This window comes from Vespa crabro, chromosome 1, assembly GCF_910589235.1.
Source record: "Vespa crabro chromosome 1, iyVesCrab1.2, whole genome shotgun sequence".
NCBI lineage: Eukaryota > Metazoa > Arthropoda > Insecta > Hymenoptera > Vespidae > Vespa > Vespa crabro.
In genome coordinates, this window is record NC_060955.1 from 724,267 (window position 1) to 750,000 (window position 25,734).

At 32.0% G+C, this 25,734-nt stretch overlaps 2 protein-coding genes across 10 annotated transcripts in view; one reads left to right on the forward strand and one right to left on the reverse strand.

The window, feature by feature from the left end:
• Positions 1-502: 502 nt before the first annotated feature.
• LOC124430191 (WD repeat-containing protein 20) lies at positions 503-12,158 on the reverse strand. 6 transcript variants are annotated; one of them, XR_006943683.1, is made up of 5 exons: positions 10,694-12,157; positions 9,667-9,849; positions 7,723-9,117; positions 5,677-5,833; positions 503-5,355 (listed from the first exon to the last, which is right to left on the reverse strand). XR_006943683.1 is itself a non-coding variant. In XM_046976446.1 (4 exons), the coding sequence occupies exons 1-4, from the start codon at positions 10,961-10,963 to the stop codon at positions 5,293-5,295; spliced, it is 1,911 nt and encodes a 636-aa protein (XP_046832402.1). In that variant the 5' UTR covers positions 10,964-12,158; the 3' UTR covers positions 503-5,292. The 6 variants fall into 6 exon arrangements, 4 of the variants coding, with proteins under 4 accessions (XP_046832402.1, XP_046832397.1, XP_046832388.1 ...); XR_006943682.1 differs by having other exon boundaries at positions 503-5,359; XM_046976446.1 differs by lacking the exon at positions 5,677-5,833 and having other exon boundaries at positions 10,694-12,158.
• Positions 12,159-17,395: 5,237 nt separating this feature from the next.
• The window catches only part of LOC124430176 (chemotaxis regulatory protein ChePep-like), a 20,373-nt gene continuing 12,034 nt past the window's right edge, over positions 17,396-25,734 (forward strand). For 2 of the 4 annotated variants that reach the window (XM_046976389.1, XM_046976398.1), the window contains exon 1: positions 17,418-17,798. In XM_046976389.1, coding sequence (XP_046832345.1) covers positions 17,724-17,798 — 75 coding nt within the window. In that variant the 5' untranslated portion in view covers positions 17,418-17,723. Of the gene's footprint in view, positions 17,799-25,734 lie in introns of all 4 variants that reach the window. The other 2 variants (XM_046976417.1, XM_046976408.1) reach the window with 2 other exon arrangements.

Sequence of the window (25,734 nt, forward strand, 5' to 3'; positions counted from 1 at the left end):
ATTAGGATATTATTAGGAGAATTGAAAGCAGCACAAATTCGTGTACTCACTCCTGTAACACCATTACGACCGATAATATTATTTCCTATTTGTAAATTTGCTATTTGAAAGAGATCGTTTTCGAATCGAATTATTTGCAGTTTTCTCATTCTTATTGCCCATCGGTTTTCTTTGTTATATATAGTCGGCTTTTATTAAGCGACTAATCAATTTTTTTATACCGCAAAATAATACTACGTGACATTTTTCTTGACATTTTGTTTACTATGTGAAACAAAAAAATACTCAATGAAGTTCTTTCAAAGTTGTTTTAAGATAGCTACGAATGCATGCATATGCGTATTCTTATGTGTTTGCGTATGCGTATGCGCGCGTGTACATGTAAATGCATGTTTCGTAGCTAAGGAATAGTATATATACTTTTTTTTTTTTTTATTCCTGAAAGAAAAGAGGGAAAGGAGATGGCGGGAAAAAAAGCGATAAGGTAAAAGATAAGGCTTTCTATGATAACAATGAAATGTTTTTCATTTATACTTACAAAGAATGTACACTTTTATAAACAAGGAGAAACACGCTGAGAGAAGTACTAAACAGTACAGATTTGATGCCAATGTCTAATCGTCGTATCGAATCTTTTAGCGTGAAAAAATGACATAGAAAAATTGGCCAAATTCAAATATTCACATTTATTAATAATATGATATATAGATAATGTAACCAGCCAGACGTGTCTTATAGATTTGTTGATCGGAACTTTATAATTGCGTCGAGAAATTTTCCTATCGTAATATCTTTCGTAAAAGCATAAAATCGCGCTTTTTGTTTATAATTTTATTTATTATTTTTATTTTTATCTTCTTCATTTCCTTCCGTGTTTTCAGGGAGTAGAATATATAATCGAATAGTAATCTCAAATTAATCCCGATCGTCCTACGTACGTAGATATAAAAATTATCATAAAATATTGCCGCATCTATTTGTCGAAGATATTTTAATTATAAAAAAAAGTGTACATATAAAGATATTTATTTATATATATATATATATATATATATAAAGAAAAAAAAAAAACAAAGAAAAAAAAATTATAAACAATTGAAGTAAATATATCTTGATCGATCAATTAGTCTTCGATAATTGAACTAAAATGATTAATATATAAGATGTTTGTTTGTATAACAGCATCCATATACATATATATATATATATATAAATACATGTATATATATATATATATATGTATATATACGTAATATGGCAGAACGTCGATTATTTTAAATAATGGGAACATAAAAAATTTTCGATAAACAGATTATTGATTGATGGATCGAGATAAGTAAACATAGAAACTTGTAATAAAGAAGTAGAGTAATAACGTTCACACACACATACATACATACATACACACACACATACACATATGCGAGAAGTAAATAGATGTAAAAGCTATCCCTTATCAATTGTATCATTACTATAGAATTAAACTGTTTTTCGTTTAATCGGCGTTCTGTCGTATGTGTGTACATATATATATTTATATATATACAGGATGTCTCCAATGAAACGTACAAATTTCATTGGAAAGACATACCCTGTATGTCTATATATATATATATATATATATATATATCGTATGGATTTTTTGTCGAAACTTATCGTTTTGAAATCGCACGAATGATTTTAATAATGAACAAATCGATTGAAAAAAAAAATATATATATATAATATATATCAACAAAGCTCTATAATTTTTATTAAAGTAGGAACGGTATATATATATATATATATATATATATATATATATATATATATATATATACATACATATATATACATACACACACACACATATATAGATAGATATATTGCAATTTTCTTTCTAAATCAGATACAGTCTAATGTCTCCCCCATTTAAATCTCATTTCAGATTAATCCTCTTCAGTCATTGCTAATCGATTGCACCCTTAAGTTTAATGATTTGGTTTTGGTCTGCGCGCGACACAATACTTTTTAACAATCATTTATCTCTCCTTTTTGGTATAGTTGTTGTTTCTTTTTTTCTTTTTTCTTTTTTTCCCCCTTACCTCGCATGTCTCTTTTTTTTATCCATCATCCCCTTTTCTTTTTAGGTAATTCGTATACCTCTTATTCGCGTTTTTCTCGTACGCTCTTATCGCGCGTACCACATACGCACACACAAACACGTACATACAGCAGGCACACGTATGCATTCTTCTGTTTCAAGGGCGTTCGTTTCTAGCGTTAAAAAAAAAAAAAAAAGATAAAATAAAATAAAATAAAATAAAATAAAACATAAACTATAACGAGAAGGGTACCAATTTATTTCTTCGCAGTTTAGATCTGATTGCACACACACATATATATATATATATATATATGTATATATATATATATATATATGTATATATGTAATCATGTGCATATAAACTGTAGAAGAAAAGGTATTCAAATCTATTGGGTTTTGGAAATATATCCCGTAGATAAAAATATGCTTTGTTCCATGAAAAATGTATAGTATTCGTTTTTTTTTCTCTATCTCTCTCTATCTCTCTCCGTAAATTTCTTCTCACTCATTCATTCATTCATTCCTATACACACGCGAGCATCGAGAATTTCTATGCATTTATATATCTGGATTGCATAAAAATTGACCTTCTTTTTTTTTTCGAATAATTTGTAAATGAGACTATGCATAAAGCTTAAACATATTTTCTGCATACATATGAAAAACGTAGGATGGATATTCCATGGAAGAAAAGAAAAAGAAAAAAAGAGGAAAGAAAAGAAATCTTTTGCTCGAATATCTCATATAAATATACGTAAAAGTACCGTGAATAATATAAATTATTTTGAATTAAAATTTGAGAAAGAATATTGTATGTTATTGCGTAGTTGAGGAAAAAAAATAATTCTCTCTCTCTTTCTCCTTTTGCGATATGGAATGCAATTTGAATATACGCGTAACCGTTCATATATGCGAGATATACATTTGAATCCTTTGTGTGTATGTGTGTGTGTGTGTATGTGTGTTTGTTTCATGTCCCTGAAATTAATTATGAAACATGTTTGGTCCAGTATTATTTAAAATCTCTTGTCAATTAGCAAATAAATAATGTTAAAAGTCGAGGCTTAACACTTCTTCTTTTTTTTTTTTACGCGTTATAGCGTACACTTATTGGTTTATGTACTATTTTAATCAGAAACGCAAAAAAGAAAGAAAGAAAGAAAAAAGTATTATAACACATTTCTTTCTTTTTAGCAATTATTAACGATACTTCCTCTCCTGTCTTTCTTAAATGTAAATACGCTAGAAAAAATGCATCCCGCGCACGATAAAAGTCGACATATTGTTTTATATGCCGTCACGTTCAAGCTATAAAAAGGAATCATTGATAACAATGCGGATAATCGCTATATGTTACTATAAATATTTTTTGTTTGTTTGTAATTATTAATTATTAATATTATTATTTATTATATTACTTATCGATCATCATTGTTATTATTATTATTATTATTATTATTATTATTATTATTATTATTATTATTATTTAAATTAATAAATATAACATTCGCTCTATAGAACGTTCAGTTCGAAATACTGTTTATTCTTGAAATTTGCCATACACCTATCGGTCTCTAGCATTCAAAATTTTTCTTCTCATCTTGGTACACTTCTGCACCTGAGAACTATATTATGGTAGCACTTATAAAAGCTATCCCCGAGTTATGAAAAATAAAACAGTAATACTGTGTCGTGTTAGTTTTCTTTTAAATAATTCATATATTCTTTTTATTTTCAATGTATCTTTCAATAATAATGCTACGTAGGAATTTAAATTATAACAGATATGTGCTCAATATAAAATAACATGTTTGAAAAATGAATGATGTTATTTAACAATTCGATGCACTTGTAATACGCGTTATGACAGAGTATAAACGTATTAAATTATTATCTTAATATCAAATCGTTAATGATAATAGGAAAGCAAAGCGAAATGTTTATTCGGAATGATATCACCGCATTGATGATGCTCTATTGATCTAATTAATTTTTCATAAAAGTATTACCTGCCATCTAATATTAAGGCCATAGATGAAATAAACTTCATTATGTTGTTTCTATAACGCGTAATTCTCAACAACGTTCGTTTTTGGAATGATCATATTATATGCAATCTATTTATGTATATCTTATAGCTCTCAGGTACAAAATTATTTTTCATGTATAATCTTTTTTTTTCTTTTTTTTTTTTCCTTTTTCTTTTTTTTTTCTTTTTATTAACTGTACATGTATGTATGTTGCTATGCAATAGGCATTTTTCTTTATAGAACTTGAAATGGAAGGAGCCTTCCCAAAAATTGAATTCCGTAGCACGTATTGTTTCAGAAAATTTTCAAAGTTATTATCCAAATTCGTCAAAGTTATTATCTTTTATTTTATCACGATAAATTTTAGTTTCAAAGAAAAACATTAAGTTAATGCAGGCATTAGATTCAAGTTCAATGTAGAATATTATCTTGTAATGGTCTATATCAATGTATAGGAAAAAAAAAAAAATTGTATGCCGATGTTTAACAAAGAAGATTACCTAAATCAAGATATTCTATTTCAATGTAGTTTCTCAGTTTTGTCTTATTTACACATTATTCTGACTGATTACAATAATTTTCTATTCAATTCTTTTTTTATTCCCCTTAAATATATATTTTCAAACTGTACTGCAGTATATATATATATATATATATGTATATATATATATATATGAACGGTAAAAGTACAAACGTTCTCACAGACACGGAACTTTCTTCTTATTGAAAGAGTTCTCTCGATAGAAACTCTTATAGATAAATAAACTTCTATCGTTGGAATGACACAATAAGTAATAAGTCTGCAGTATAAGACACGAAATATGTATACATATATACATGTATACACAATTTGATTCTTCCAATTAATATGTTCTTATAAAGGTTTTTATCAATATAAATTTGATATTAATCATTTGTCTTATGTAAGATAAAGAAAATGAGAATTAATGGACGACTTTTAGCATATTAAATGAAGAGGAGAAGTGCATCAAGCCGTATATAACGTTTTTCTCTATGATCATTGAACTATACTAGAATAATTTTCACTTGGCCACACGTAATACAAATGACGATAATGAGTGTGTGGTTGTAATTCTGGAAATTGCAATGTATAAGACGACGGGACGTATTCGTCATGATGATTTGATACTACATTTGTATCAGACTGTGGCTATACTATAGTACCCCCGCCTTCTGCTGGACTGACAACGTGTAGGGCATTACCAACCTGTCCAATGCCTGGCTGGAATAAAGCAAAGCATAGATTATTTAAAAACTTATCGTTACATTTTAAAATTGCTTCGATAAATGAAGATATATATATATATATATATATATATATTTTCTATTCTAATAAATGAATTGGTGCAACAAAAGTAATGTAGCATCGAATATAAGAAGGTTTTCAAAGCTCAACTTTTTAAATAAATAAGATGCCTCTCGTATAGGCACACATTGAAATAAACTCTAAGCTTATACTATGCTCTATTTATCATTATATTATGCTCTATGATCTAATTAAGCGATAAACGAATGAAAGAAATGATAAGTCATACGTACCATGCGATAACTCAGGGAAGTCTCATCCATGATTCTGTTGCATCAGCCAAAGCATTGGTACAGAACATTAATCTTTCCGATCAAAGTAAAAAATTAATGCCCCACCGGCTTTAAGAAACAAGCGCAAGCATCTTCCGATTAAATTATAAGACTGTCACTATAAAAAAAGCAACGCACTCTATATGAAATTTATTTTCAAAAACTGTGACTGGTTAAATATTTGTAAAAAGATGAGTGAGCACAGGGTACTTTCAAGAAACAAATGCTGTGTGCAAAGTATCAGGAAACTTATAATTTGCTAAATAATTGAAAATTCATAAATTCAAAACATTCCTATGGCAAATAATGTGGATCATGCGAAATATAAGAATGCAAAGATAAAAGGAGAATCTTAAGCGAATGCTTTTACGTTTTTATTCTTTGTTTTGTTTTTTGTTTCCTCGCGAAACAAAAGTTTCCTGTATGACTTTTGCATTGCACTTGGTAACAAAACTCAAGCAGGAAGCAAGCAGCAATTTTTCATTCAACTTTTTTGCTTTATTGTACAACAAGAAGGCAATTCATTGTTTTCAACAAAGGATTAAATGTCACATTATCATAGTTTGGGACAATAGTTCAGCTAAATAATTCGTTGGTTCTCTATGATTGGCTAAGCTAAGCTAATAACAAACATTTTATAGAAGAAAAAGAAGGATTTAAGGGGCCTGCCCTGTTACTAGACCTCATAGAGCGCAAATAGCGTTATGCATCTCGACGATGCAAATTAAACATAAATATATTTCATATTTATAATTCATCTAATGCAATTTTGCTTCGATATTCATTTTGAATATATTTTGACCAGACGATCATTAGGCACAGATATATAAATGGAGGTCCATACTATGAATGAACAGACCTTGATGATATGCAAAATCTATTTTGTTAAATTATGTTACCATTATGTAACGTTCAACTTTGTATGAATATAGAAAGAAGTAGTTACCGTTAGTATGAAATTTAAATTACACAATTTTCATTGTTTCCTTATAGTAAATATATTACTGCATGAATAAATCTGGGCATAGCTACTAAACGTGATTGCTAACATTCTCATTCTCATTCTCATTATCATTATCATTTTCATACTCTCATTACTAATTTAATTACGATTACACGATTATTGCAAGCAATTAAAAGTATCAGATATCGTTTTAAAGCTTTGAAAGCAAAAAAAATTTAAATATAACTTTTCACATTATAAAACCAACAACACAAAAAAAATATATATATAATATCAAAGAACTCTATTCTTTTTGACAATGCTTCTTCTTCTTCTTCTTCTTCTTCTTCCTCCTTCAAAATTTCCAACATAATATTTATCGACATAAAAATTTGTTCACTCATAGTAATATTCGCCTCTATGTTTCTGTAATTCATATATACGTAAGTATAATACAGACTTAGAGAAAATATTAGCTTTTTTTTTTTTGTTTTTCTTTTTTTCTTTTTCTTTTTTGTTTTTTGTTTTTTTTTTGTTTTTCGTTTTTTTTTTCTTTCTTTTTTTTAATGCTTCCTCTAATGGCACCTTCTAACACTTATTAACTACAGTGAACGAGGTGCGGTAAATAATTGGCCTAAACACGCAATCCCATCTATTTACGCGTATGTCATTATACAAAGAACACGGAAACGTGAAAATGTCGACCTATGACCTTCAACTATAACATTACTCTCTTGGAATCAATTCTATATTTACATCGAATTTTATAGATCTCTCTCCTGCTTTAACAATCCTCTCAGTGAGACTGGTGGATAAGACGAAATAAAGTATTAAGGATCTTTAATGGCTCTTTCAAGGTAAAGAACCTAAAATTATTATTTCTATTTACATAGAAATTGACATATCGATAATTAATTAAATTCTACTTTATGGAGTTATCTCAACGATGATTGGGAACAAGTTACACATCAGAGATCGTTAGATCGCAAGGAATTGATATTGGTGTAAGGGATACTATGATGGTGTGGCCTGTGCAGAGTGTTGTTTATGGTAAGAGGACCTACCATGTGACCTGGTCTTGCCCATGTATATACGTATCCATCTTGACACGCAGTTACGAAGCAATCTTTCCTAAACACTAATTCAGTCAATCTCTCGTGCGCCAGCTTTTTGCACACCAATGGCTGAAGGACTGGGCACTCGTCGAACCTCGGACAATAGGCAGTTCCTATTAATCTCATTGGATCGTCCATCACCGAACTGACCTTCTTATTTGCACCTACTAAACTTGCACCGACGACACTGTTCATATTACTACTCGCATTCGAGTTGGTGCTCGTTTTTTCGCCACTATTGTTTTGCACGATCGTGCTATTAGATGCACCACTACCTCTCATGGTGAGGCTAAAGTTCCTCTTGTGATTATCACCCTTACGTTCACCAAAACCAAGACCTGCTAGCCTCTGTGTCAACGAATTTACAGTAGACACTGCTGCGTTGGTACTCGCGCTATTGTTACTACTTTCATTATTACCACTCACGTTTTCCTTATAATTTATATTATTTGTATTATTGAGTTTAGAATTGTTCAAATGATGATTAGCCATTGAACCGTTACCGCTATTGTGTGTCCCCGACGAAGAGAAGGTAGTAGAACCTGCGGCGGAAGGTCTCTGCTTAGGACATACCGGCTGCCTTAATATATCTTCCGTGATGTCCCACAAACACAATTGGGTATCTTGCGATACGCTACCAAGCCTGTAACACGTACCACCTGGCACTCTCAGTTCTGACCCACTAGAGTTCCTATTAGAATGAACTCCTTGCGAAGTTGTCGACAAACGATTTGACTTTTCATGAAAATGATTATGGTTATTATGAGGCATCGTTTCATCATCCGATCCGCTAAAGTCGGGGTCCTGATCACCATACGACGTGGTATATGGATCAAACGCAACAACGCTCACCCAACTATGATGACCTTGCCCGCGGGCTACCACCCGTTTTTCATGAAAGCTCCAGATCGTTACAAGATCGTCTTCTCCTCCAACGACAACGTACCTCCCATCCGGCGACCAACATACGCACAAAAATCCACCAAAGTAACTTCTTGCTGATCCTAAAAGTTCCATTTTATTATATTGGAATACTCGAAGAAATCCATCTTGGGAAACAACTGCCAAATTTGAGCCGCAAGGGCTGAAGGCAAATTCATTTATGCAACATCCCTCTGCACCTATCACCCATCTGTACAGAGGGTTCCTGGTAGATTTTGCCTTACACACGTATACGGCATAACCATCGCCAGACATAAACGATTGATAGTGAGGTGCTGTCGTTCCGCAAATAAGTTCCTCATTGTACAGATATAGCTGACCCGAACTATGAGAGACCAAGAATAGATTATTTGAACCAGGAACCCATTTTATGCAAGTTACCTTACTTTTGTCTATAAGTCTCTGCAACAGAAAGTATTACATATTTTATAACGATTATTCGTATAAATTATACATATAAAATTGTATCTTTCATCAGTTTTCACTTATCTCTCAAGATTCATTTATATGACCATATAATTTGTTTATAAGAAAAATAAGATAATATCAGCGAAAGAAATGCAAGCAAAGTATAAAGTGTAGTTATTATAACGGGACAACGTAACATTACATAATAATACCTATCAAGCTTAATTATTTAATTGGATTTTAATCTCATCAATATAGACCAACTCTAATCATTTCATGAAATTATTTTAGCTATGATCGTGCATACCACATCGAAGATGACTTTCTAAACCATTCAATTATTATTAATTCTCTCATTTATCATAGGGATATCTTTTAAAAGTTAATGCCAAAGGAATTTACAATGGAAATCTTTAGATTCAAAGGTAATCAAAACATTTGTCATTGCTGATTTATCCAAATTTTCTTATAACAATGTTATTAATATCTACGATTTAATCATAATGAGGAAATATTTCAAATTGAGATAAAAACGATACATACATCTTCGTTATACAATTTACTGAATTCTTGTTTTATAGGGTCTATCAATTGTATTTGTCCTGTAGAAAATCCTACTAATAATGGTGCACTATCTGCCGTCGCTGTAGTTTGATTAAAATTGTGGCAAGTCGGATTAGTTCCTTTATACGTTTTCTTTTCCACGGGATTGTTCAAATCCACAGCCTGAAACATTGAACTTTGCATCAATTTACTTTGAGCTTATCAGGAGACAATATCAAACAACAGAATATAAAAACATTTCTTTTATAAACGATTAATTCGATGGGACAATATCAGAAGGGATAGAGATGAGTTTGAGATTCATAGAATGTATAGTCAAACTCTATACTTCAAACATGAGAAACAATGTTAATTGCAAATGAAAAATCTACTTAGGCATATTATATTTGTCTTGGTTAGGTGTTCCATTGAGCTGGGAAAAAAAAAAGAAAAGAAAAGAGAAAATGCAAAGTTGTGAACGGTGGATAAGTGACCATAAAAAAGAAGGCGATATTAAAGATTAAACGTTGAAACGTTTTTAAGGCACGAAGTCGACTAAATCGTTTTGTTCGGTTATTACTCGTATAATAAATCGACGTATCATCGAAGGAGGAAGTGAACGAGGAGGAGGAGAAGGAGGAGGAGAAAAAGGAAGAGGAGGAGAAAATGTGAAAACACGTAAGAAGATTAAAACGTAGGAATAATAATAATAAGAATAATAATACTAATAATAATAATAATAATAATAATAATAATAATAATAATAATAATAATAGAAAGGAAAAAGAGAGAAGAAACAAAAAAGAATGAAGAACGAAATAACCTAGAAGATGAAGGTACGAGTGTGTCGGCGAGATTACTCTGAGACTCTCGTACCAAATAGACATTTTCGAGGTTAGGTCGGAACGATCTCTTGTCTGCGTTTGATCCTCAATTGAGAAAAGTTATCGTGGATATTGAAGGAGGACAATAAACAGGACAATAAAATCAATGTTGCAATGAGGGAGGGGGGAGGGGAACGGCTTACCTTTTTGACACCACGATAAACGTAGACATAGAGCTCCTTTCCGAAATTAAAACACATTCGGTCGTCGTGTTCTTGCGTACCCGAGGGATTCGAAGAGTCTGGCAATGTGACGAAGGATACCCTGACGGACGCACTCCCTTGGCTGTTGGTATAGCCGACCCTGTTCGGCCTCGAGTATTCCGACAAGGTCATCAGCTTGTACGTTCCTTCCCGCGTGGCGAATTGTGTTTTCAAGACCTCCTTCCCTCCTCCGTCCAGCTGCACAGCCATCTTACCACCAACGGTACGACGGAGGAGCTCATCAGACACAGGGAAGAAGCGTTCCTCGGTTTTTCTTCCTTTGGTCCCACGCGACGTCCAGCGACGTCCGTCGCGACGGTCTCCCTCCTCTCCTTCCTTCTATACTTGCTTATCCACTCCCCCTTTGCACCTCCTCGCTCCTTCTTCTTATACACTTTACTCCTTATTCCTGATGCATATAGCACACCTCCTGTACTTGGGGTGTCAGCCCCGTCGACACTGTAGACACGTTTTTCGAACCTCCTTTATCACGCACTCTATCTCTCTCTCTCTCTCTCTCTCTCTCTCTCTCTCTCTCTCTTTCTATCTATCTATCTATCTCTATCTTTCTCTTTTTCTTTCTCTCTCTCTCTCTCTTTCTCTCTATCTCTATCTATCTCTATCTATCTCTATCTCTATCTCTCTTTCTCTTTCTCTTTCCTTCCTCCCTTCTTTCTTTTTTGAAAATCCGTCTCTTGAATACACGACTCGCCGGTTGGAAGCCTGCTTCTATGTACATATATGAACACTGCACTAAGGGCGCTCCAGCTACGACTTCTCTACGACGGCGACGACGGCGACGACGACGACGACGACACCATACATAACTGCCTCTCTGCGTTTACGAGCCACAGCTCGCACTTCAACCCCGTATCAAAGTGACCAAGTGCCACCGAACTAACCTCCCCGATTATGTATTTATCTTTATCGTATATTTTTTTAATTTTCTCCGATATGAATGATGAAAGATCGTTCATCGAGAAAAGATATCTTTCAACGAATATTACAGTTAAAGAAACAAGAGAGAGAAAAAGAGAGAGAGAGAGAGAGAGAGTGAGAGAGAAAGAGAGAGAAGAGAAAAGAAGAAAAAAAGAAACAATTGTTACAGTTTTCTTTTTGAATACTTTGATAGATAAACTATATTGCGTAGCGGCGCTACCTCCGAGAATCTAGCCGCTACCCGCTCGTCTACTATTCACAATATTTCGTTTCTCGTGTCAATGCTTTCATTCATAAAATCAGCATTCATTCTTTTTCGCGCTACGATTACTTATACGTATTGAATTTCACGAGGAATTATCAATTTCGAGAGATCACATAGTCCAATTCCTTCGTCGATCGTATACGTCTTACTTTCTAGTTTTTCTTAGTTTGACGAATGTTTATTATTTCCCTTCAAAATTATTTTTCGAGCGATACATCATACACACACACACACACATATATATATATATATATATATATATAGAGAGAGAGAGAGAGAGATGTATCTATGACATATGTAGATAGATTCGCATGGTTTAATCTGAAATTCTTCCTTTTTAATTGTTTCAATTTTTCATTATAGAATTATACGATGTTTGCAATTTTATTATTATTGAATAAAAATTTTTGAATATATATGTGTTTAGTGTGTACGTACGTATATTATATACATGTATATTATGAAAAAGAGAAGAAAGAAAGAAAGAGAGAGAGAACAATACTGCACATTTTTTTTCTCTTCCTTTCAATGATAATCACACCAATAAATTAAGACAATTTTCCTTATACATTTTATCTTTATCTTAGATTAATCTATAATCGTACATTACGAAAGCGATTCCATTGCATCAGCAACAGCATCGTCATCTTCTTTGGCAGCTGTTGAACATTAAAAGAAGATAGATAGATAGAAAGAGAGAGAGAGAGCGAGACACACACAGAGAGAGAGAGAGAGAGAGAGAGAAACTACAGATGATAGTCGGTTTAGGAGCGGATCTTTTCGTGTAGTTACCATCTATTATCGTTTCGATGACTTTCACTGATTCTGAATCATTCGCAACCCGATTTATACGTTACTGGTGGCGCCTTGGTAATATTAAATGCGCGCGCAACACCATCGTCCGTTTGTCAGTCTCGAGAATTGAAAGCTTTTCAGCCCTATCCAGGAAGCGGATATTTTGTAAACAAACGACACCGAAGGATTAATTAATTTCACCGTTCTTTCCTGTTGCCGCTTCCTCCCCTCTCCACCGACTGCACCCCCACCCAACCTATCTCCTTCCTCGCCGTAACCTCTAACCCCGTCTCATGACATTCATTAACATTCTAACTTATCTTTCTTTCCTCTTTACATTCGCTGTTTACCTATTAATTATTACCAACCTGTTTTTTCACGTGTACTTTGAAATATACGAACTTTTTTTCTTTTTTCTTTTTTTTCTTTTACCTTTCTTCTTCATTTCCTCTTCCTCGTACTACGCGTCGTCATTTTATATCTTTATTGTTCTCTCTTCCCCACTGCCGCTCCTCCTTAACTTAAAGAGGCAAAAAAACGAAAAAGAAGAAATTATAAAATATATCGTTTTTTTTTCCTTTCTTTATATTGTTTTTATTGCATTTTTTTTCTTTCTTTCTTTTTTTTTTTTTTTAACTATTCGACGACGGTCGTGGAAATATTTTTTTCTTTTTTATTTATTTATTTATTTATTTTTTTTTTTTTTAAGTAATACTGATCATTAAATCGATTAGTTTATTTCTTATTGAGTGATTCACGATCATTGAAGAAATACGCTAGATAAGAGCGACAGAAGGTGGTGAAAAGAAATAGAGGAAAAAACGTTCGACTGCGATAATTTATCTCTCTTGTATAATACGCTCTCTCTCTCTCTCTCTCTCTCTCTCTCTCTCTCTCTCTCTCTCTCTCCTCGATCACGCGGTTAAATTAGAATTATGCGCCGAGAGAAGGCTGCCTTTAAATGCAACTTCCGCTTTCTAAATGATGATCAACTTCCGTGACGGTAGTTACTCTTATTATCGATAAAAAGTCAAATGGCGACTGCATAGGAGATCGAGTCTGCTTAGATGATCATTTTAATATGTTAGGGGAGATCAATAATATTTTGATCTAAAGTTCCTGATGATCGTGAATGATCTATTATCGTGAATTATACTTCGTTGATCCCAATAAATTAAAACCACCCTCCCCTCTTCTCTCGCTCTTGTGAAAAAAATATCGAGGAACAAAAGAAAAAGAAGAAGCAAAAAAAAAAAAACGTTATTTAATTTTAATGAAAGTTAACGACAGCTAACTTCTAATGATACTACTGCTACTACACAATAGCAACAACAATAAAAATAACGATAGCAATAATAACAATTATTGTTATTATTGCTATTATAACAACGACAATAAGAAGAAAAACGGTAATTAAATTGATGATATAATTAATAGTATATTAATCGAAATGTTTTCGATAAAATGAATCGTTTCTAAGCTCTAAACGATACGATTAGAATCACGAAAATAGTAATGCTCGGTATGACACAAGCAGGCGTACGATATTATATACGTGTGTATATATACACAAGAACACATAAACGCACACGCACACGCACACGCACATGAACGCACATAAATACACACACACACATACCACATATGCATGTGTACAAATGATCATGGTCACGATGCCATGAGCTATAAGAAAGAGAATAGATTAGAATGAATGTGTCTTTGTAAAAGAACGTATTAGCCAAAGCAAAAACCGAAGTGTCTTCTTATCGTGAAGGTATCGCGTTCGCTGGCTACCAACTTTGTGTGCTTTTAAAACGTAGATAACATTTTTTTCTTTTCCTCTTTTTTTCTTTCTTCCTTTTTTTCTGTTTTTTTTTTCTTTTTTCTTTCTTTTTTTTTTTTTTTCTTTTCTTCTTTTTCTTTTAATACATCGTACTTTTTCGAAAACTTGTTGACAATTTCTTAATTAATCTTAATTAATATTATGTCTTATGTTTTCTTATCGATCAATCATACGATTATTAATCGTACGAACTCTGCGTCATTTTCTTCCACCTTTGGCGCGCCGCGTTAATCTATAAATCAAAATATAAAATTTTCTTTTTCTTTTTCTTTTTATTTATCCTACGTCAAAGGTTTCGAATGATTCTCGATCACCATTCGAAAATTGAAATCTAATGTAAATATATTAACAAATTGATAAGAGCTCTACCCTATTTCTAAATAGAACGATCGAGATTATATCTATGTAAAATTTCCATTAGATAGTAAAAGTATATTTACTACGACGGAATAACCAAACGTTGTAAGTATCTGCGTTTTATTGCAATCGAGGTTAACGTGCATTAGAGAGGAGAAATACATTTTATAATCGTTCCGCTTTATGTGATATGAAATCTGACTAGGATAAAAGAACGTCATCTTTTAGAACTAAATCGAACCATTTTGTTATTTCTAGCGAGGACACGAACCCTTTTTCATCGGTTTCTTTTTTATATTCCTCCCCCCCCCCCCGGCCCCCAGCCGACGTTTTTGTCTATTCTCCTATCTTTTTCTTAATCATTATAAATCAAATTCTAATTTAATTGTAAAACAATTTCAATGTTTAATCATATCGATGAATTTCTATCGATTATATTGAATATTCTCGAAGTCGAAATTATTAAAAAGTATATTTCGTTATTGATAATATTTGGAACGAAAAAAAAAAAAAAAATATATATATATATATATATATATATATATATATATATATATATATATATATAAATGCATAGCACGTCACGGGAAGATAATATTTCGTAAAAAATAATGCAGAAAAATTTAATAATTGGATTAATTATCTAATGGATATATTCATTCGTTCGCAATATTATATAATTAATATTTTATAATAATTAACTTTTGTACATTTATAATTTTTATTAAAAATTTCCAACGGTAGATATCATATATATTTTAATTTCTTCCACGATTGAAAGATGGCAATGCCTTCATCCGCCGTTAAGAATACATTGAGGATTTATCTTTCGAATGTAATATACTATTTACCGTATAACTTATTGTTGGATTAAAATTTATATGATACGTACTAATCGTCGAGATAAGACACGTGACAGATATTTAATTGGTAAATTTATTGCTTCGATTTGTTTCGGAATAAAAAATATATATATATATATATATTTTTTTTTTTTGTCTTACTAACCTCACAATCCAGTCGTAATTCCTGGCTTGACCCATACGTACGTATATAAATAACCTAATATATGATGTGTGTGTATATATATATATATATATATATATATATATATATATATATATATATATATATATACACATATATACATATACACATATATACATATATACATATATACATATACACATATATATATATACATATGTATTTATATAAACATATATAAATATAGGTAAACATATATACATACGTAGATTCATATTGTTATTTTTATTACCGTTTGGAATTTTCCCAAATTTTATTTTCCTTTGTTATTAATAATTAATGACTGGAATTATTTTATTGTCTATCATTATTCATTTTGAACAGATATATATATATATATATATACTCATGATGGATTGGAATTATATTGCATTGCTCAATTTTTTATTAAATATTTTTTAATAAAATTACAGTCTACCAAAATCCAAACGATATGAAGATTCAGACGGGAATCTTGGACAATTGCCTGAGAGATGTAATATTCGATGTAAGAAATATTATACATGTCTTCTATTCAACAGATATACACGCATATTACGTGTCCTACATAAACATAAGCGAATATACAGTATCTTTATTTTTAAATTTTTTGTTTATTCTGATATTTTGTTTGTTTTTTTTATTATTATAATAAATCTAATAATAAATATCTAATAAAATTATATATTAATTATTATCATCATTATATATTAATATAACAATCTAATAAATCTCTCCCTCTCTCTCTCTCTCTCTCTCTCTCTGTTTCTCTAAAATTGATATAAATCTTTTTTTTTCCTTGGTTATATTATTATTTACAGATATTGATAATAATTTTTCTAATTTTTCAGCTTCCATTATGGAGCATAAAGAAAATAAATTACACTGCCTCTCTTTTTCTGGATTGCGTCTTTAAAATATTGCGATCGTACAAACATAAAAGAAAAAAATCAAAAAGAGATATGCTTGAAAAAGCTCGATCCCGCTGAGAGTTTTATAAAGTTAGAAGACCTTCGTGAATCAGAGTCTAGGTCCTCCGAATGTCATTCAAGGTTTGTGCATTAGCGTGTTCAATGTACAGAGAAGATGCATTCTGTGTCACATTGCATATTGCCTTCGAAAAGAATGCAAAGAGGAAAAGAAAAAGGAAGAATCGGTAAAAGAAAAAAAGAACAGACGACTCAGAATTTCGAGATCTCGAGAAAGGGGGTGGAGGAGGTTGAGGTGAAAGGGACGCAACCTTAACACGATTCTATTTCTTTCGATGCATCGTTCAAGCTTTACGCATCGAATGGCGAAGCAATAATTTTAAACTCAGTGACTATTTCTCTCTCCCTATCTCCCTATCTCTCTCTTTCTTGGGGTTGCGTCGTACAAAGACGTTGCGTGTGGGCGCACAGACGCGTCACGAATAAGAAGAAGAGGAGGAAGATGAGGAGGAGGTAGATGAGGAGGAGGAGGAAGATGAAGAGGAGGAAGATGAAGAGGAAGAGGAGGAGGAGGTAAGAAAAGCCGATCACAGCTTCACACAGAAGGGTCCGCCGAATCAGAATCGTAAGAACCTCCATCGCGAACGCAGAGTCTCTTTTAGTCGATTCGTACGACAAGACAAACTCAATTCGTTCGTAAACGATAAAAACACATCGACCGATCGAAATTAATTATTTCTATCGAGATAATAATATCTTAATTGATATTAACGAAATATATTGAAAGAAAGAACGAAAAAAAGAAGAGGAGGCAAAATGGTTTACGAGAGCGACTTTTACACGACCCGACGACCCTACTCAAGGCCTCTTGCATCGTCCTACAGCATCACGGTCAGTATATTATGATCATCTCTCTGCATATATAGATATGTATATATATGTATATATGTATATACATATATATATATGTTCTAATACATGGGATTTTACCGATCGAGCGGGATCGAGTATGACTTAATAATGTTTTCCTGTATGCCAAACTAACTTTTTGTTTAAAATAAAGTATACAAACTTAACCGGCCTAGTTGTCGCCAGCCTATAGGATTCAAAAATCCTATTATTACTGTTGCATACGTCTGTGTATATGTATATACATACCTATTTGTAATCACTTACAATATCATGGTATGTAGACCCGGGTCAACGTTTTGCGCGAAAAATACAAAATAATATATATTCCCTTTTTCTCTTTACCATTATTATTATCATGTATTAGAGTCTTTCTTAAATGAGGTTTGATTTGCTGACGTAAGCCTTGCGAATTTAATATACTTTTCCTTTTTCCTTCTTCTTATGTCGTCGTCGTCGTCGTCGTCGTCAAGTTAAATCAAGTTAATTTTTGTACGAAATATTTTAATGATAAAAACTCGCTCGTTCCACGCGTATATTCTATATAATAGAAATCAATAATTCGAAATAAAAAACAATTGAGTTAGCGCGAAACGTTGATCCTGTTTCTGCTTCGGATTCAAATCAAAAACGATTTACGAGATATCGATCAACGTGACGATAAACTTAAACGATAATAATCGTTGACCGATCGAATTCGATGCATATCTCGAAGTCTCAACTTCCACACTTTACTCCGTAACTAAAAAAAAGGAAAAAAAAGCAACAAAATAACAAAAAAACAAAAAAAGAAAAAAAAAGAAAAAAAAGAAAACCAAAAAGAAAGTGCAAAGACTTTTTATACTACTATGCACTAGCTACTCTATCCTTATCGCCCACTACTATTTACTTATTACCTTCACTTATTACTGTAACTACTACTTCCACGATCACTACTATCTTTACTATTTGTTACTACAAGATTTCCGATCACCCTTTTAACCCCACCCACATCATCCCTCGCCCCCGTCCCTGCCACCCACTCTTTCAACTCGATGCGTGCACTTGGTGTCTCGAAATACGATTTTTGTTTTTCTCTATTCGGGCTTATCGATGGCCACAATCGAACGAATATCTTGTTAAAAAGAAACGATACGATTATGGCCGAACAACAATCTGACAGAAATCAAAACATCCAGTTTACGGATTTGATGTAATAATCTTGATGAATCGATACGATTTATGAATTCAATGAATTTACTTCGTTGAATATTGTCTATTATAGCAGTACCAATTCTTACAATGTCTGCTTTTGTTTGTCTATTTCTCATTCATTCTTACTTTCTTTCTATTTCTTGTCTTTTTTCTCTTTCTTTCTCTCCTTTCGTTTGTTTCTATTGTACATACATATACGTCCTGTGTATACCTTGAAATTTGTAAAATTAAAAAGATAATACTTACGTATTTTTACTTTTGTTTTTTGCTCTCTCCTTGATTGATTTATTTGCAAAATTAGAGTGTGTGTTATTATTGCATTTAAACGTTTATTATTGATCATATTTGTTGTATAATATTTTGTGTTTTTCTTTTGTTTTTTCTTTTTCTTTCCCAATTAAGGATGATTCCTTACGCGTAAGAATCATCAATGATTTAATGATTGAATCCAATAAAATGTATATTTTCGATCGAACGATCGTAGAGATACGAGAGTCTCTCATATAGTAGAATTATCTCGGCAAATCGTAATATTTTATAACATTATAAATAGCGTATTAGAGAGCAAGAGAGTCACACAAGAGAATCTAATTATAGTGTCGCAGCCATTTTCCGGGACTTTCAAGCGTTAAACTTAGATATCTCGATGACCCGGCAAATCTTGGACGAGTCGGTAGAAAAAATGAATTTGGCCGACGAGTTTGAGAGAGAGAGAGAGAGAGAGAGACTGGGAATGAAATGTTTCAAAAAAAAAAAAAGAGAAAAGAATATATGAAAAAATAAAAATTGTAGAAAAAAGAAAAGGAAACAAAGAAAAATGTTTATCAAACGATAAATAGAACCGATGGAAACGACGAAATTTCTAAACAGAAGAACAAAAAAAAAAAGGATAAAGAAAAAAAGAGAATAGAAGAGAAAAAATGAAAACTATTATTATCTCAAAAGAAGAGAAGGATTCGTACGTTTTTTTTAAATATTATCCTTCATTAATTTTTTTATTATTTTTATACATATATACATACATACATACATACATACATACACACATATATATATATCTTTTTTAATCAATTTGTTTTTGTTTGTCACGAGACCGATCGATTAGAAATTCGAACGTGTCTAGTGATTCGAACTAGCACGAGTATTCGACCTACATTCCTTGACGTCTTTGACGATTTCGACGATGTTATTCTCTTCTCTTTCTATTTATCTATCTATCTATCTTTCTTTCTCTCTCTTTTCGTCGTTTCTTTGCAAAGACGATAATCATGATCTAACGTAAGTAAAAAATCTCGAAGAAAGGTAGGAATTTTCTGAAGAAGATTTCCGACGTTTCATCATCGTTTTCGCCATTTTCGGTGACTCTCTTTTAAACCGGCTCGTTTCTTCCGCAGAGTAGAGGGGATTTGTAGATCGGTGTTGCGTTACCGTGCCCTAATTTAGACACCGACGATGTTAGCCTCGACGGTCGACTCCCACCATGGACTCTGCCTCGCGATTTCATCCTCACGGAAATTTACGAATGCCTCTTTCTTAACTGGAATTTTTAGCTACAACATGCCTTCTTTCTATATAGTACATACATGTATATATATATGTATATATATGTGTGTATATATATATATATATATATATATATATATATATATATATATTCATTCATTTTTCTCTTTTCTCATATCTTCTAAACTATATCAATCCAATATTTTTTTACAATTTATAAGATTAGAAAAACGATTCTTAATTTTTCTTTGTTCTTTTTATTTTTTTCTTTTTATTTATAGCGCAACGATCTTTTCTTTTTCGTATTATCTACTGTTTTTTTTTTTTTATATTTCATTTACAATTTTATCGCTCCGTTCTCTTCAATCGGAACTTCTTTGTGGAAATTTTGTTCTCTCCGAAATGATCTTCGAGATTGAGCAAACAACAATTCTTTTCTTTTTCTTTTTCTTTTATTTCTTGATAAGAATATTTTTTTTTTCTTTTTCGTTTATTACTTTTTTTATGTATGTATATATACATATATATTTTTTTTTTTTACTTTCAACATTTTCTTCTTCTTCTTTTGTTTTTTCTTTTTAATCTCTTATACTCTCATCGAAATTTCATGAAAAATCTTTCGTACGAATAATCTTTTTAAGATTAAAAATATTCTCAATTTTTATATATTATTATATATATATATATATATATCTTCTTTCTATCAATATTTATCTCAATATTTTTCCTCCAACCCCCTTTTTATTTTTTAATCCCTTCTCCGATTTATCTATTCTTCGAGATACGTTATTTTGGAGTTATTGAAAAAGTCACGTGTATTGATTACGACAAACCATTAATAAATGGTTTTGTTAATTAATTCACGGTCATAGAGTTCGAGCATTATGAAATTATCTACGTGGATTTACTATAATAATAATAATAATAATAATAAAAAAGAAAATAAAAAAAAAATAAAAATAGTACAAAAAGAAAGAAATACGTATCCTGCAGCATGAAAAAGAATAAAATCTAATGCGATAAATTAAAACAAAAAAAAAAAAAGGGCAATATAATCGGCGATCTCAATGAAGAATCATAGTTGGACACTTAGTACATTTCTCCTTCCGAAATATAAATGATAATAAAAAGCGGAGAAAAGTGTTATGGAAGTGGAGACATCGAAGGAAGTTCGGGAGATCTTTCCGAAGGTACAAGAGTAAATGAACGAGGAGAAGATTAAAACAAAAATGAAAAAACAAAAAGAGTAATAAAAGAAGAAGTAAAAAAGGAAAAAGGAAAGGGAATGTTTCGCGAGGCTTGAAAGAGAGAAAGAGAAAGAGTTAGAGAAACAGAGAGAAAGAGAGAGAGAGAGAGCGAAAGAGAGAGAGAGGAAGGGAGAAAGAGAGAGGGAGGAAAAAAAAATGAAAAAAAAAAAAATGAGAGAAAGAAAGAAAGAAAGAAAGAAAGATCCGCCGTTGCAGAAGCCGGATTTGTTTCCTTGGGAGAAGGTACCGTTCGTACCAAGGCCATCCCTTGTACCGGAACCGTTCACCGTTTGGGGCCGCAAGAGGCAGGATCCACGTAAGGAGTTTTATCAGTACGTAACCCTTAAGGAGAAGGAGGGTCTCGTTCGAGGAAAAAATCTTGCCAAGGAGGAACACACGAGACAACTTTTAGAAGGTGGTACAGTTTCAAAGGTCAACTTGGATGCGGCTGCAGAATTGGCGACAAAAGGGCATGTATTTGAAAAGGGTGTGCTCTCGAGACAGGCCGGTTCGCATAGACATGCGTTTGCACCGGCTACCGGTCGCACTAGGATATTGATGGCTCTACAGACGCCATCTTGGTACCGCTTTTGAACGCGTCAATTCAAATATCTTTATACTTTAATAACGATTTTACCTATCCGATATATATATATATATTTATATATATATATATATATATATATTTCCATCTATTTACCTACTTACATTTCAATTTATAATACTTTTTTTTAATACTTGCCACAAAAGCTCGCATTTTATTTTGATAATGACTATAGTTGGCTCTTATACTTCTTTCTTTCTTTTATTCTTTTTTATTTTACTATTACTATTATTATTATTTTTCTTTTTTCTTTTGTTTTTGTTTTAATACATTATCTCAATCTTATTTGTCTATTTGTATTTAAAGGATAGACGACGTTCCTCTTTTATCTTTCAATCTCTTCATTGATATTGATCATGGCTTTTCACAATTCAATTCGTATATATCTATATATATATATATGTATTAAACTGTGATAGAAAAATAAATTAATAGAATTTCGAATTAATTTCATGTAAATGTATACCTAACGAAAAAAATAAAAAAAAAAAAAACCCTGGAAAAAAGAGAAAAGAAAATTGACGTACGAATTCGATTACAAAAGAGAAATAAAAAAGAAATATATGACACGTAAAGGTGATTGATATTTAATTTGATTTGAAAAATCTTGTCCTCATCGTATCATGCGAAAAATTGTTTTTTTGCTATTTCGATAAAAACCGAGACACCGAGTTTGCATCGGATTGCGTTGTGTACACGCAAAATATACACGGTCACGGTAAAACGACACGCATACGCTTATTTCTAATCGTAAGCGTCGTATAACAAAAAAAGCGTCTGTGTATTTCTTGGCAAGGACATGTAACGTTACCCAACGTTAATGTTTAGATAGCATAGCATGCCCTGAATGTTTTTCGGCAAGGAGACATTATTAATGCATACATACATATATGTATACATATATATATATACATATAGGTATACATATATATATATATATCTCGACGAGCGTTTATAATTGGCCCCTACGTTGTGTGTCTATAGATAGATCTCTCGTATCGACTATAAAAATCGATTAAACACCCTGACCGATCTATACTCTTTTTAATTAATCTAACGTAATACCTGCGATCGTTTTACGAGTTTTAACAATCGATCGGTCCAATCGGTTCGAGTAATAAAATTGTAAGAGAGATAGAAAGAATCAAAAAAAAAAGAAAGAAAAAGAAAGAGAGACAGAGAGAGAGAGAGAGAGAGAGAGAGAGAGAGAGAGAGAAAGAAAAAAATCGATCTGTTAAAACCTCGTCGGGGCAGGTATATCGAGGAAGAAAAAGAAAGAAAGAAAGAAAGAAAGAGGAAAAAAAAGTGGGTTGGTTCTTCGCTCTTGGAATCGCGCTCGATCGATTTCTTTTCGAAAGGAAAAAAGAAACAGAAGAGATATGATAAAGAGAAAAAAAAAATTGATAATAAAAAGCATAAAGGGAAGGGTTAAAGAGGGAACAGAATGGATTAGGTGGTTATGGTGATAGGGATCACGATGATAGAGACGAGGAAGAGGGGTGGGGTAAGAGGGGTAGGGGAAAAAAGATAAAGAAGGGGGTTGTCTAAAATCCGTTGGTTTTAGACAAGCCCAATTTTTGTTGACCTTGTCTAACCCAAATCTATAGACGCCTCGGCACTACGTGGTCCGTGACTATCCCGAAGTCGGCGTGAGGTCTGCCCAAGAGCATTACAGTTACGCGTACACCAACACCAGCTCGTCGAGTTCCTCAGCGGATCCGTACACTCGTCGTCCCCAGAGGTCTTCCTATACCGAGGAGAACGTCGTCAAGAGAGAAAGCGGACCGTATGGATCATATTCGACCGAGAGATCCTCTAGATCATCGACCGGCGGCGGCCCTGGAGGCTATCATTCCTCTTACGAGTCCCATTCATCCGGACGTTTGCCCGGTGGTACCACTTACCGTCATTTTTCCTATCGCGTCTAAATCGATGCTCCTTAACCAAAGGAAAAAAAAAAAATATATATATATGTATCCAATCCCCTTTTTATCTATTTTTAATAACTAAACAAATCCTTTTCTCTCCCTTTCTCCTCTTACTCACCCCCCCCCCCCTTCCCCACTTACCACTTTCCCTTATTGTTTTTTCGTCTTTGGCTCACCAAGTTATATCGTTTATATTCTTTTTTATTTTTTGTCTTTTTCCTTTCGTCTTCCCCGTTTGCAAAATCTATATATCCATGCCTACTATGTTATTATATCGTAGCATTTCTTTTTTTAAAAGAAAAGAAACAAATATGTGTTAATCCCGAGTAATCGTTATTTACGTTAAAACATAAAACCCATAAAATGGGATCTTAGAGTTTTGTTTATATTATATTGCTACATTTAGAGATATTAAATAATAATAGTTCGCTAAATATCGTGTGTGTTTTTTTTTCTAGCGTGCATTATTAACCGTTTAAACAAGAAAGTGTCGTAATATATAAGTGTATATATATATATATATATATATATATGTGTACATATATATGTATATATACATATCTTAATATTTATATCTATATTACGAAAATATCGAAATAATGAAAAATGCGAAAAAGCGCGATAAATATATAAATATATAAGAAGTATAGAAATATGCAGATGCATTATCTTACATTGTTTGTCAAAAATTAACTACTTCTTAGGGGAATCAATTCTAAATTTGTTTTTTACTAAAATATATACATATACATATATATATATATATATATATATATATATATATATATATAAATATACTCTTTTGTCATGGATCAAAAATTTATCACGAGTATAACTATGTATAAGAAATAAGATGAATAAACGTATTTATAATACCAACTAATAATAGAAACGATTCTAATAAATCACGACTCATCGATCTCGTTGGACACACAACGCGAGAATCGGCCAAATTACGTAGATACATTTTTAGATACACGACGCAAAGCGACATGCCCCTCGCTGCTCTACTTTTCATCCTCCAGATCTTTCCCTCACTTCTCTCTCCTTTCCCTTTCTCTCTCTCTCTCTCTCTCTCTCTCTCTCTCTCTCTCTCTCTCTCTTTCTCTTTTACTCGACAATTAGCACGTGCGATCGCATTCACAAGAATAGACAAGAAATCTGAGAGCGAACAAAAGTCAAAACAAAAAAAAAGAAGAAAGAAAGAAAGAAAGAAAAGAAAAGAAAAAAACAAAAAAAAAAAGAACACAAAAATCAAAGGAAAGGAAGAAAAAACAACAACAACAGCAAGTAACGACAGCAAAAAAAACAACAACAAAAAAAGGAAAGATGAAAGGAAATGAAAGGATGAAAAAAAAAACAAAAAAAAAATACAAAAAAAAATATATATATATATATACATAAACATACACACACACATATATATATATATATATATATAT